The 14,162-nt window shown below is 51.4% G+C and overlaps 1 protein-coding gene across 1 annotated transcript in view; it reads right to left on the bottom strand.

Moving 5' to 3' along the window:
- PAX4 (paired box 4) overlaps nucleotides 1–9,576 on the bottom strand; it is a 10,682-nt gene extending 1,106 nt beyond the window's left edge. Inside the window, exons 1-9 of the mRNA XM_024763087.1 lie at nucleotides 9,552–9,576; nucleotides 3,198–3,328; nucleotides 2,701–2,916; nucleotides 2,298–2,373; nucleotides 1,624–1,749; nucleotides 1,353–1,435; nucleotides 922–991; nucleotides 475–530; nucleotides 65–206 (exon numbers count right to left, since the gene is read on the bottom strand). Coding sequence (XP_024618855.1) covers nucleotides 65–206; nucleotides 475–530; nucleotides 922–991; nucleotides 1,353–1,435; nucleotides 1,624–1,749; nucleotides 2,298–2,373; nucleotides 2,701–2,916; nucleotides 3,198–3,328; nucleotides 9,552–9,576 — 925 coding nt within the window. The remainder of the gene's footprint in view (nucleotides 1–64; nucleotides 207–474; nucleotides 531–921; nucleotides 992–1,352; nucleotides 1,436–1,623; nucleotides 1,750–2,297; nucleotides 2,374–2,700; nucleotides 2,917–3,197; nucleotides 3,329–9,551) is intronic.
- Nucleotides 9,577–14,162: the final 4,586 nt, after the last annotated feature.

Raw genomic sequence — 14,162 nt, 5'->3', positions numbered from 1 at the left:
GGGTCAAGGAGTCAGTTAGCCTTCCCTACACCCTGCAGGAGTGAGGCCTGGCCTGGATTCTCACCCCAGCAGGGCTTGAGACAGGCTTGTGGTGGAGTGTCACTCAGACATCTGTCTGACGCTGTCCCCCAGAACCGCGGATAGCTGGAGGCAGCCAAGGATGCCAGGGCAGGTAGGACCGCTGTGGACACACTGCCGGGGGGTTGCTAGAAAAAGCAAGAGGAAACCCTCAGCTGCCAGTGATGCCTCCTGTTTAGCACAACTGGGACCCCAGGGCTGCACGACCCCACCCCACCCCCAGGGCTGTATCCTGAACAACTTCAGAGGGAGCCATTCACATGGTAAACTCTGAGGATGGCACTTTCTAGAAACATGTACTGTGAGGGCCCAGGGGAGTCATGCATTCTAGCTCAGGCACCCACTGGGAACGGGACAAGCAGTGATCCCTTCAGTCTTCCCCCTCTTCCTGGATACCTGTGCAGAGACGGTCCCTGGGGAGGCACTTGGTACAGTCAGGTCCTGGGAAGCACCTACAAGGTAAGGGTGGATGCACCAGAGGGAGGAACAGGGGTCTGGGGAGCAGGGAGTGGAGGTGAGAGGCAGGGAGGTTCTAGGAAAGGCAATGACTTCGCGCGGGGGGGGGGGGGGGGGGGGAAATGGATGCTACAGCCCCAAACTGCCCTCCTTCCCAAGGCGGGGTGTTGGGAGACTGGGGAAGAAGGATTAAATCCCAGGGATGGTAAAGTGGGGGCAGTGCAGCCCTGAAGAGCAGGGATTGTGTATGTCCAGCAACTAACACAGGGTCTGGTACATGGGAGGTGCCGAGTAATGTTTGGTGGTTGCATGGATGGATGGAGGGATGGATGGGAAGGAAGGGAGGAAAGAAGGGTAGGTGAGTGGATGGATGGGCAGAGAAATCACCTGGAAACCGCATTTCCCCCTTGAGCTTCTCTTGTCGGCGCCATTTGGCTCTTCGGTTGGAAAACCAGATCTGAGGAGGGCAGAAACGATGCAGCTGGCTGTGCGCTCCAAGGCCCAGCACCTACTGCTCTCACCACGTGCTCCTGACCTGGACTCGGAGTGCAGACCCTTCCTCAGCCCTGCCGTCCCCCCTTGCTGCTCTGGCCTGGGCTCTCTGTCCCCTTCCTCAGTGCTAAGGCGTGGAGCGGCCGTGGAGGAGAAAGCTCAGCAGAAGCGCAACAGGGAGGAGCCTGTCTCCTTCCTGCTCCGAACAAGCCCGTCTCCGCCTCTGGCCGCCTTCTCTACGTTACCGTCACCGGAAGCGGAAGCCTGCCCGGCCCAGACGCTCTGTCCTTGTGGTGTGTGCGCGCTGTGTGGCAGAGCTCACTCACCCTCACCGTGTCTTCAGGCAGAGAGGTGGCAGCAGCCAGCTTCCCGCGGGCCACTGAGTCAGGGTACTGCCCACGCTGGAACTCTGCAGAGATGGAGGCTCACACAGCAAGGGCGCGGGGAGAGGAGCAAGGCCCCACTCCCCGCCTGTGCCAGCCCTGAACTGCCCTACTCCCCGACGCAGGGGCATCCACAGCCTCCAGCTCTCAGCCTCGGCCCGCAGGCCTCTGGGCCGTTGCCTCCGTGGCCCACCGTCCGCCCCAGCTCTGGCACCTTTCTCCAGCGCCTCAGCTTGGCCTGGGGAGAAGATCGTCCGATTCCGGTGGCCTGTCCCTGGGTGGGGACCCCGGGGCGCCTCGGAGCCACTAGGTGGCGTTGGAGGAACTGGAGCCAAAATAGCTGCAAAGGGAGACAGTGGCTGGTGCGGGTCTGTGATGGTGATTCCTCTGGTCGAATGGAGTCCCCACGTCCCTGGTGCTGTAGGCAGGGCACAATGCAGGGTGAGAGCAGAGCCGCGCCGCTGGGGCATCCACAGTTACTCGGGGGTCGCCGCAGGGGCACTGGGTGGGAGGGTTCGCAGCCATGGTGGGAGCATGCTTAGCATGTGGGGGGAGACAGCTGCAAGGATGGGCCAGGCTTGCCTGATCCCACAGCACCTCAAAAATGCTCTGAGTCCTGTCTCCTCGGCAGATCCTGTGAACTTAGAGACCTAGGGAGCTGCGCTCCGTTCCAGGACCTGCCAACAACTAGCTGGTGACCTTGGGTAAGTTACTTCCCTTCCTCTGAGCCTCCATTTTCTCCTGCTAGGAGAGAATAAGACCCCCTGTGAGGCCCACGTTATTGTCTTGTTGTGAGGGTGATCCAAGAAAGAACAAGAAAGGAATCTGAGGACCGTAAAATGCTTAGGTTTGGCTCTGAACCTCCCTGGAGGCTGCTCCAAGACCCACCTGGCAACCTGAGCTGTGCCCCGGGGAATCTCTGGTCCTCCTGTATCGCCCGCAGGACTCGGTTGATGGAAGAGACCTGAGGATGTGGGGTGATGAGTGGGGAAATGGTGCCCAGCCCAGGTTGCATCCTGAGGATGTTTCCCCAGTATCCTTTCTCTCCTCTGTCCCGGCCCACACATCGTTCCCAAGGGCAGCCTCCTTTCAGCCCCACGCTTTCTTCTTCTCACCTGTCTCACCACCCCCTCTTTTCAGAAGAGAAACTTTTGGGTCAGAAGAGAGCCCAGAAGCCCCGCCCCCCAGCCTGGGAGGCCCCACTGCCAAGTAAGAAAGGATCTTCTTCTGCCTCCCCAGACAACCAGTCTGGCAGCCGCAGTTCCGGTTCTGGGGAGGGGAGGGCACTTACACTGGGGGTCTTGTCCTGGGTGCAAAGCCCTTCAGCGCAGAGCTGGCGTTGGATCTCCCAGGCGAAGAGGGCTGGGCACTCACCCTTCAGCTGGGCGATTCGAGCCACCACAGGTGGTGTGGCCAGGCGCGGCTTGCTTCCCCCAATCCCCTTGGGCTCCAAGACACCTGTGCGGTAGTAACGCCCTAGGATCTTGCTCACACAGCCATTAGATACCTGGGTCAGGTGAGAAGCAGGGACAGGTGAGGCATGTGGGCAGAGGGGAGTGTCCCTGGGACAGAAGGAAGCTACAAGGCAAAGTGGGACTGACTGAATCAGGCCCCAGAGTCGAGTCTAGCCTCACCTTTGGAACCCTGAAGCTCCCTATCCCAGCTCTCAAGGAGGCAGCCCAAGCCCCAAGGGCCCTCCGAGTCTGCAACAGCCCCAGACTTGACTTCAAGGGGCCGCTTCTCCCTGCTGCTTGTGCGCATCACTGGGTGAAGGTCCCAGCACACTACCTTAAGGCTCCGTGAGATGTCACAGGGCCGCATCCCGCTGACGGCCAGCCGCGCGATCTGCTGCCGGGTGTCCAGGGGCAGAGGCCGACCATTCACAAAGAGCCCCCCCAGCTGATTCACACTGCTGATCCCTGGGCAGGAGAAGGAGCATCGTACCCGAAGTCTCCCCTCTCCCCAGCCCACCTGCAGCGTGCAGGACCCTCCTGGGAGAGGGTTACTCAGGCCCCACTAGCCTGGCTTGCCACCACAGAGAAAATCCTCTCTCCAGGGGACTGCCCCGCTTCTGCTCCCAGGGTCCCCCAGACATGCCACTTTCTTTGGGAGCTGGCTCATGTGTGAGTCTTTGCTCCTTGGCCACATGCACTGGCCCTCATTGTCTGAGGGAAGCAGGGTGGAGCGGGGAGGGAGTGACTGGGAGGGGCTCCCCCAGAACGCTGGCTGAGGGCACATGAACCCACGTGGATGGAAGCGGAGCCCGGAGCCATTCCCGCCCTCCTATGCTACCCTGTTCTTCCCACTTCTCCTGGGCATCTCACCGTCCTGCAGCATGCTCCAGGCTGGGCCTCCTCACAGAAGGGCAGGAACTGGGAAGACTGGGGAGCGGAGTTCCTCCTGGGAGCTCCTTTTTCGTTCTTGAGGCTGGACCTGCCATAATCGAGAGTTCCTTGGGCAGAATCTCTTGCTTAGAATGGCCTTGGGGTGTTTTGTGATAGAGGATAAGGTTTCTAAAGTTTGCCAGTAGATTGGCTACGAAAATTCAATTTCTCTTTACTAAACCTTTGAATTAAAACATCACAGAGCCAGCAGAGGACTGGATCTTTCTGGATGTCCTGATAAGGGCCTGGGAGGGTGGAAGGGCTCTCCTGCTCACATGTTCCATACAAGAGGTCAGGTAAAAATGGATGATGCTTTCCCTTTTCCAAATGGACCACTGTCGCCTCTGACCACTCAAAAGCCTTATCAGCCACCAGGTGATACACTTGGTACCAAGTCCTGCCTCCTAAGCTCAGGGTGCTATGCCCAGCCAGAGAGGGCACCAGGGACCAAAGATCTCCATCTCCCTGGTCTGAGGCGGGGACCAGGTTCAAGGCTTTGCCTTTACTCTCATGCAGGTCCTGATGTTATGTTCTCCAAACCACCAGCCAGAAAGCTTCCTTCAGAGCACCTCATGGGAGGGTCTTGCTCTGGTTTTTGATACTCTCCAAGAAGGTCTGGGGAAACACCAGGGCTCAGCTCTACCCCCAGGCATTGAGGCTTGGGTCCCACCCCCTGGAAGTAGAGATGAACAAGCCTGAAGTCCTGGTTTCTCCCGGAAGACACCTCTCTTGACAGCTTCTAACCCGCTGGGGTTGCTGCTCCCTGTTAACTCTGGAGAGGTCTAGATCTCACACTTTCAGAGGCCGAGTCTCTGGGACCAGACACTCATTCTTGCAACTACCGTTTACCGAAGGCATGTCAAAGGGAGAGAGGGAGAAGCAGGAGAGAGCTGTCTCTGACCTGTATAGAAGCCAGTGCGAGCACGAGAGAGTCTCTTGGCAGCCCAGGACACAGGTCGTGGGCCACCATGTCGGTCTTGCTTTTATCTGCTAGTAATGGGAGTTGAAGCCGCCTCCTTTCATGCCTAGACCCCTGGCAGGGCTGGAGGTCCCTCCAGAGAATAGCTTATGCATAGAACTTTCCTGTAATAACCATGCCATCTTGGCTCAGTTAACTAATCTGCAATTATTTACTGAATAAGGTATTAATTGCGAGCACATAGCTGGTTGTTTAAGATGAAGGGAGTAAAAAGAATAGGGACAAGGTTTGCGCCCTCCAAGGGGTTACAGTGCAACCAGGGAGAGGGGACGAGCGTGAAGGAAACAACAATGAACTCACAAAGACTATGGCAGCCAGAGCGACTTGATAAATTTCAGGAGATAGATCAGCTTTCACTCACTCCTCTCTAGACAGTTAGAGACACATTCCCCTGCATGCTCTCATCTTTCCAGAAAGTCAGGAAGGAAGGCAGAGGTTTTTCCAAAAAGAAAACTGAGGCAGAGATTGGGGCTCCCACAAATCAGGGGCCACCCAGGGAGTAAAGCTCAAGGAGGCTTAGAAGCCAGTCCCTCCTCAGAAGCTGCAGTTTCCAGCTTCTAATCCCGAGGCTCTCTTTCTCTGCCTCCACCCCTGCTGCCTCCAAAGCAACAGAGAGAGGAAGGTCAATCTGGGGATGTAAAGGCTATGCCGGGATAGCGGGGGCAGGTGGAAGCTCAGAAAATCAGCCGAACCCTGAATCCTTGATAGGACTGAGTCCCCCCTTGAGTGATCAGAGCTCAGAGGAGCTGTGGGGTCTCAGGTTCAACATCCAAACCTAAATCATCTCCAAACCTAAAATCACCCCAACTCAAAACAGAAAGCCGTCCCCGGTCACCGCACCACACATTTCCAACGTTCATATTAACTTGTCTGATGAAAGAACTGGTCCTCACAAGATGGGAGAGCAGGAGAGGGGGCTGAAGGGGCAGGAGGGTGGTGGCTGCAAAGACAAAGGACGAGAGAGGTTGGCTTGGCCACACAAAGACATGGAACCAGCATGAGAGGCGGAGCAGACAATGAGCCTGCAGTGAGCTACCTGTTTGGTGGGGGGCAGGGGGTCTCAGTCTCCTGGCCTGGGCTCCTGAGACCCCTGCAGGCTCCAGGGATGGTGGTGGTCTGGTCCTGCTAACAGCCTCCACTCTGCTCCTGCTTCAGTCCTGCCAGGGGGTCCAGAGCCACAGAAAGCCCGTGCTCAGGAGCAGAGGGCAGCCTTCTGGGAGCAGCCAGTGATGTCACAGGCCATGAGCAGAGGAGAGAGGAGGAGGGAGGTGTGCATGGGGCTGACTGACACCGGCCCTGAGTCAGGGCAAACCACAGCCAGTGACCCACTGTGTCCTTCCACTGGAAGTCCTCAGAGCCCACCTTGCGCCTACCTGCCACCCTGAAGCAGGTACAGAGCCAGTCTCATGCAGGCCCCCTGACTCCTGAGCACACCCACTTGGGGGCCAGTACTCCTGAAGAGAACAGGGAATAAGGAGGATGGGGAATTTCAGACTGTGTCCCCAAGGCTTTGAATGCACAGAAGCCCAAACATGAATTCCAGAACCACAGACACAGCTTCCCAGCCAGAATGCACTTCTGGGTTCCGGGTCAACTCCTGGGTCCTATGTGTATTGCTATAAAAGGTCAATGGGTATATAGACCAACACCTAAATACCGGCCAAGTTGGCTCATGGATCTCTGAGAGAATGCAGTGTGCATAGAGAGAGTATCACATAGCACCAGTTCTTCCCAAGAGTGTCCTCACCAATCCTTCGATTGGCTCCTTGACTGAGGTGACACCCAGGATGGGTTCTTGCCTGGAAACTGGGGGACCCTGGACTTTAGAACACTGGCAACAGGAGCGATGGAGGGAATGAGCCTCTGAAGGGAGTTAGGTTGCAGGTGGGGTGTTTATCCATTTCTCGTTTTATCAGGCTCCATTCTACGAGGGATTTGGTGCTTTTAGACTCAGCTATGAATGACACTCCTGTTTCTGCAGAGAATACCACAGATTATCTGGATTGTTCAGGTTGGGGGGGGGCAGTAGCTGGAAGGGAAACAAAGCCCCCAGCGCCTGGAAGCTTTGTTGCCACCACGGTCTCGGGCAGACCCCTTGTGAAGGAGCCGGCATGGAAAGCTCTTTGGGTCCATCGCATACCTTGGAGTCTGTGAAACCCTCTCAGAAGTCAGGCTGAAAGTAAGCAGGGTGTGGTGCTCTAACACTAGACCCAGAGCGGGGAAGAATAGGTTTCAATGGTAAATGCTTTGGTTTGGGGGGCAGGGGTGTTGATGTTGTACGTTCAGCTTGATCCTAGGATTGGGAACTCTTATTCTCAAAGCAGGGCCAAATATATCACAGAAGTGGGTTTTCTACCTTCCCCTGACATGTACTGCCCTTCTCTTCCAGCCTCCTCCAGCATCCTCAGACTAGCCTGGAGCCCTCGGGGACAGGGGAGACTGCAGCAAGCAGTTTCAGCACCGGGGCAGGACAGCACGCGCTCCGGTGGCTGTAGAGGCCATTCACTCCCAGGGCAGCTGGGACTGCTGGTCCCTGGACTCTGCCGTGCCTGGGTGAGAGGAGTTCCCAAGGAAGGCATGTGGTAGCTCTAATCTTACTCCTCCTTTCCTGCCTCATCCCTTCCTCTTGATTCGCCCCTGCATCTGGGGGCCAAAGGCTCCATGTCCAGACCCACTATTCCCATAGACAGCTGTGTGAGGGTGGCGATAGGGGTGTCAGGGGGAGAAGGGACGAGACCTGGCAGATGGTGGTGGCTGCGATTTCCCCCATAAACTACCTTCTCCCCCCACCTTTACAACACACTCTTGGGTCTGAACAAACAGAGGCTTTCGACCCAGAGGTGATGGGGGGAGGGAAAAGAGAGGAAGGGCTGTGGCAGGGGGGCCTAGGCAGCCCAGAGGCTCAGCCACTCAGCCCTCTGCCCAACGCTCCAGACTGTTTGAGAAGCAAATACCTGACTTCACTGGCTCTCTCAACCTACACACCCGCCCCCCAACCCCGGGCTTGGGGCTAATTGTCCCTCATTCACTGGGCCCAGGCCCCAGGCTGCTGCCAGCCCCTGCCATCTGCTGTCAATTATACATTAACTCAGAGGTCTTGCCACTCGCCAGCCAGCCTGTGCGCCCCTCTCCGGTCTGCCCATGGCCATTCCTGCTTGTCCCTCGCCCTGTTGTAGAGCCCTGACCACTGGCTTCTTCTGCCCTGGGAGCCCCTGGTGTAAAGCCCTGTAGCTATGGGAAAAGATCTGTCCTCGGGAGAGGCCGCTGGAGTTCCCCTGCCCTTTTCAAGGGGCCAGCAGACAAGACAAGCCCGTGCGTAAAGCTGGAGAGGGCAGGGCGCAGCCGGAACAGAGACCGACGGCTTCCCTCTGACACCTCACCCCGGCCTTTGGGCACTCACTGGGGGTGGAAACGCCAGTTCCAGGCTGTTTCCGCCCCTCCCTGTGGCACCTCCCTGTAGGCTGTGGGGTTCTGGCTCCCATCTTCCCTCTCTCCAGCGAGCCCCATCTCCTGCCAGCCCTCAGCTTTCCAGAGCGCACTGGCCACCTCTCCTAAACCACCCGCTGGCAGCACGTGCCTCCGAGTTTAAAGTCATAGTCGTTTCCTGGCTACAAAAATGTGGGGTATCTTCAAGTTCCTTGGATATTCCTAAGCTTGGTGCTAAATCTGCAACTGCCCGCACCGCCAACCCTATTCTCCCAGCCCACACCTCGCTATAACACTTGCAAATCCCAGCGCTTTTCCGCTCAGCGTCTGAAACGCTGGCTACTCAGCTCCCTCCCTCTGAATGTGCCACAGAGAGAGTGAAGAGCACTTCCTCCCAACTGGGGACACAGAAAATGCCCCCCTCTTCCCTCTTTTTCAACACGGGCCCCTAACCTCTGAGCTCAACCCTCCCCTTGTTTCACCTAGGACCAGGCTTTGCCGGACGGGGTGGGGAGTCTTTATTCCCCTAGACAACCCCCAGCAGAGCTGGGGAGTTCAGGGGTTAGAGCCAAGGGCTCCAGGAGGCCAGGTGAGGAAGAGCCCAGCCCAAAGCTGCCAGGTCTGACACTGTGCGCCTCAGACCTCAGTGGCCCATCACTTGTGGAGAGTGCGTCCTTGGGTCCAAATGCACATCAGACCTGCCCAAGGGGAAGGGGCTGCATCCTGACTGGGGTTTTCAGACCCGCCTGGTGACCCAAAGTTCCATTTATTCCTTGGGGACAGCTAGCTCTGCGCTCTGCAAATTTTCCCCACTCCATCCCACCCAATTTTGCATGAGGTGGAAGATCTGGGGAGGAAGATAGCATTCCATTTTTAAAATACATTTTATTTTAATAGGCTTTATATTTTAGGACAGTCTTAGATTTACAGAGAAATTTCAAAGATAATACAGAGAGTTCCCATACACCCTATACCCAGTTTCCCCTATTATGAACATCTTCATTAATTCTAATTAATGAACCAAGATGGATATGCTATTAATAACTAAAGTCCATACCTTATTCAGATTTCCTCAGCTTTTCCCTAACGTCCTCTTTCTGTTCCAGGACTCCATCCAGGACGCTACATTTAGTCACCAGGTATTCTGAGGCTCCTCTTGGCTGTGACAGTTTCTCACACTTTTCTTGTTTTTGATAACGTATAAAATTTTGAGGAGTTGTAGAACATCCCTTAGTTTGGATTTGTCTGATGTTTTTCTCATGATCAGACCGGGCTTATGGGTTTTGAAGAAGAAGACTGAAAAAGGTAAAGTGCAGTCCTCATCATGTCACATCACACGTCAATGTGACTTACCTCTGTTGATGCTGACCTTGATCATCCGGTTGGGGTAGCGTTTATTGGGTTTCCCCACCGAAGTTAATCTTTTCCCTCTTTTCCATACGGTACTTTTCTGAAGGAAGTCCTATGTACAACTCACACTTAAGGAGTGGGGAGTTACGCTTCACCTGCTTGAGAGTGAAGTATCTACATTGATTTTGGATTTCTTCTGCTCAGGAGATTTTTTACTTCTCTCACACTTACTTGTTCAGTAATGTATGTCTGTCAATATGGACTATGGATACTTATTTTATTCTTTGGAATATTATTATCCAATATACTACATTTTTTGTTGCTCAAATCGTTCTAGCTTTGGCTATTGGGAGCTCTTTCAGTTGCCTCCTGTGTCCCTTTGACATACCCCCATTTTCATGGGACTCAGTTTTTGTTTTGTGTGTGTCTGTGTATGTTTGAGTATCTCCTTATTTATCTTGTATATTTCCTGCCCCAGGCCTAGAATCAGCCATTTCTCCAAGGAGCTCTGGTACCTTTTGTTGGAGAATGGTATGAGAAACAAAGACCTGGGCACTAGGCATGCTTGCTGCTAATGGGGTGTCTTTTGAGTATCTCCTTATTTATCTTGTATATTTCCTGCCCCAGGCCTAGAATCAGCCATTTCTCCAAGGAGCTCTGGTACCTTTTGTTGGAGAATGGTATGAGAAACAAAGATGTGACATGATGAGGACTGCACTTTACCTTTTTCGGGCACTAGGCATGCTTGCTGCTACTGGGGTGTTCGTGCTTCTGGGTTCTTTCAGCTGACAGAGCAAAGAAATATACATGAGTGTACTAATCCATGTATATAGACATATCTATAAATAGTTCCATATGTAACCATTTGTATCGATATTAAACTAAACATGAGTTCATATTGATGTCTCCAACTGCGATCCATTATCACATGGATCATTCTGGTTTCCTCCCTTGCTTACCTGTGTAGTCTGTACAATACATAAGTACAATTTATTTTACCTTTAGTCTTACAGACTCCACTCATTTCCAAAGTTACTTAAATCAAGTAACTTGATTTTCCCCACTCCCGTCCCTGAAGCTGTTTCATACATTTGTAATACACTTAGATTATTTAGTCATATTCTGCAATTCATTTTAGGATTCTCTGACCTCTAGGTAGTTTTTTAAAATTTGTATACATTAAGTTTCATTTTCTGTCTGTGCTGTAAAGTTCTATAAGTTTTGATAAATGCATAAAGTTATGTATCCACAAGTACAGTATTACACAGAGTAATTTCACTGCCTTAAGAGATCCGTAGTGCTTCACCTATTCAACCCCCCTCCCTCCCTGCAAGCCCCTGGCAACCACTGATCTTTTTACCATCATTATAGTTTTGCCTTTTCCAGAACATTATGTAACGGAATCATACGATATGTAGCCTTTTCAGACTGGCTTTTTTCACTTAGTAATTTGCACTTAAGATTCCTGCATGTCTTTTCATGGCTTGATAGCTCATTTCTTTTGAGCACTCAGTAATATTCCACTGTATGGATGAACCACAGTTTATTTATCCATTCACCTACTGTGGACATAAGTTTTCAACTCCTTTGGGTAAATAGCAAGGAGTACACTTGCTGAATCACATGGTAAGGGTATGTTTAGTTTTGTAAAAAAACTACTAAACTGTCTCCCAAAGTGGCTGTACCATTTTGCACACCCATCAGCAATGAATGAGAGTTCCTGTTGCTTCACAAACCCATTAGCATTTGGTGTCGTCAATGTTTTGGATTTTGGCCATTCTAATAGGTGCCTAGTGGGGTATATCATTGTCATCTTAACTTGCATTTCCTTAATGATACAATGTGGATAATCTTGCCATACGCTTATTTGCCATCTGTATATCTTCTTTGGTAAGATGTCCAGTTAAGGGCTTTGATCCATTTTTTCATCAGGTGTTTGTTTTCTTATTGTTAAGTTTTAAGAGTTCTTTGTATATTTTGGATAATATTCCTTTATCAGATATGTTTTTTGCAAATATTTTCTTCCAGTCTGTGGCTTACCTTCTAATTCTATTCACATTGTCTTTCAAAGAGCAGAAGTTTGTTTTTTTTGTGTGTGTGGTACGTGGGCCTCTCACTGTTGTGGCCTCTCCTGTTGCGGAGCACAGTCTCCGGACACGAGCAGAAGTTTTTAATTGTAATGAAGTCCAGCTTATCAATTATTTCTTTCATGGACCATGTCTTAGGTGTTGTATCTAAAAAGGCGTCACCATACCCATAGACTTTATTTTTTTAGAGCAGTTTTAGGTTCACAGCAAAATTAAGAGGAAGGTACAGAGATTTCCCATCTACCCTCTGTCCCCACACACGCACAGCCTCTCCCATATTCAATATCTCCAGTTTGTTACACTTGACGAACCTAAGGTGTAAATTCTGTAGATGTTCTTTACGAAGCTGAGGAAGTTCCCCTCTGTTCCCAGTCAGATGAGAGTTTTATCATGGGTGGGCATTGGATTTTGTTCAATGCCTTTTCTACATCAATCGATATGATTTTGTTTTCTTCTTTAGCCTGTTGATGTGATGGATTGTATTCATTGATTGTTAAATGTTGAACCAGCTTTGCATACCTGGAATAAATTCACGTGATCATGATGTATGATTCTTTTTAGACATTATTGGGTACAATTTACTAATATTTTGCTGAGGATCTTTTTTCATCTATGTTCATGAAACATACTGGTGTTCGGTTTTCCTTTCTTATGATGTCTTTAACACTTTTGGTATTAGGGTAATTAATATTGGTCTCATAAAATGAGTTAAGAAGTGTTCTCTCAGAGATCCAGCTTTGAGAGTGAGGACAGGGTTTATCATGCACGTGTACAGAACACTCAATATAAGTATCACACTATAATTGTTGTTACTACTGTTACTACTACTATTATGTGCCAACAGGTGACGCTGTTATCTATTGACTGAGGTCACCCGTTCCAGCCTAGGACCTTCCCAGCCCCACCCTTGCTGCCTTAATTCTGCACTCCTGTCATTTCTGTCTCTCTGCTCTTCAGTTTACCCTCTTGATCTCTGGGCTCATTAAGCCTACTGTATGAAATTCCTTCTCTGACCTAGAGTCACCTTATCTGGAGATAGTGGGGGTGGCTATCTTTCTGCTTCCTTTGAAATATCCACAAACTTCTGCACTTTTGAAAGGGAAGGGGAGGAGGAACATGAGTCATTGATGATCCAAGGTCTTTGCCTCTATGCTTTTTGAAGATTGTGGGATCTTGGTCTTGGTCTCACTATAGAGTGAGAGGGGACTGAACTGTTTTAATGTGATCTAGTCATCACTGAAACTATGTCTGTAACAGGTCCTACCTAGGAAAGCTCAGTGCTCCAGCTTGGGTAACTTTCCGCTGCTTAGCAAGACCCAAAGGCAATGGGGAAGAAAGCTCCCTCCCCAAGGATAAGGATCTTACCTCGGTCCCAGGAATCCAGAGCTCGTCATCTTTACTGTGTCCACAAAGGCCCCCAAAGCAACATCTGCTCAGCCCAACAGAAGTCACTCTGCTACCCAGAGGACAAGCTGTGTAAAGACAGGTAATTATAAATCAAGTCTCATTACTGTCTCTGGCTTGGCACCATCAAGCACAGTAACCAGGCTTTGAATGGTCCACGTCCCAGGTTTCATCATCAGCCCAGCTGGCATCCCTTTCACCACCAACCCTCAGCTTACCTAATTTCTCTTTACTGTAGTCCTCAGGTCCACTTCTTGCCTGCTCTTACACTCTCAAATCTCCACTACGTGAAATCAATTATTTTAACCTTCCCCAGACGGCTCCACATTTCTCTCTCTCTCTCTTTCTCTCTCTCTCTCTCTCTCTCGCTCTCTCTCTCTCTCTCTCTCTCTCTCTGTCTCTCTCTCTCTTTTGTGGAAGAAAGTGCAGCAGCATGATAATTCATGGAAGCTTCTGTTTACTCTCTGATTCTCTTTTCTCCTCCCACTCTTCAACATTTAGATGGTTCACCAAAGCCCTCACTTTCTCCACCCACTATGCCGGTTTCTCTTGTCTCTTGGTACTTTGAGTTCTTTCTCTTAGTTTTCTTTCTGTTTCTCATAATATATAATAATAATTATCCCAGTCAGGCTGTATTTGGAGAGACGCTGGCTAGAGCTGCTTGACCTCAGCGGCGGGGGGATCAGCTACTTGGGAGCCTGCCTGGGAGAGCCAGGTGGCCCTGCAGGGTCTGCACGTGGGCTCCCCCTGCAGCCTGCCCAGTGCTCTGCATTACGTAGGGACACTGAGTTTGATAGTAATTGTTCATAACCCAGGCTTCCTTCAGCACCTCTCCCCTGAGAGTCCGAGCACTGTGATTGGCAGGGCAGTCAGCATCAGGTCAGAAGGGGAAAAAGAGATGCAGACTTGGGAAAGACTTGGCACCTGCGAGCGCTCTGAGACACCAGTTCTCCTTTAAATCCCGTATCGTCCAATAGTCGCTCTCCACACCATGAGTCTGACTTCCTCCAGGGATGGAATTGAAAACACATGCTCTGGAACCCAACAGAGTAAAATCCTTTGGGTGTTATTAGCCTTGTTAAGGAAGCTGGGTTTGAGAATAGAATTCTCTTTTTTCAGGAGA

Source organism: Neophocaena asiaeorientalis, unplaced genomic scaffold (assembly GCF_003031525.2).
Source record: "Neophocaena asiaeorientalis asiaeorientalis breed wild unplaced genomic scaffold, Neophocaena_asiaeorientalis_V1.1 scaffold681, whole genome shotgun sequence".
In the NCBI taxonomy this organism is placed as follows: domain Eukaryota; kingdom Metazoa; phylum Chordata; class Mammalia; order Artiodactyla; family Phocoenidae; genus Neophocaena; species Neophocaena asiaeorientalis.
The sequence above is the reverse complement of the archived record's forward strand: the minus strand, read 5'-3'. Positions and strand labels throughout refer to the sequence as shown.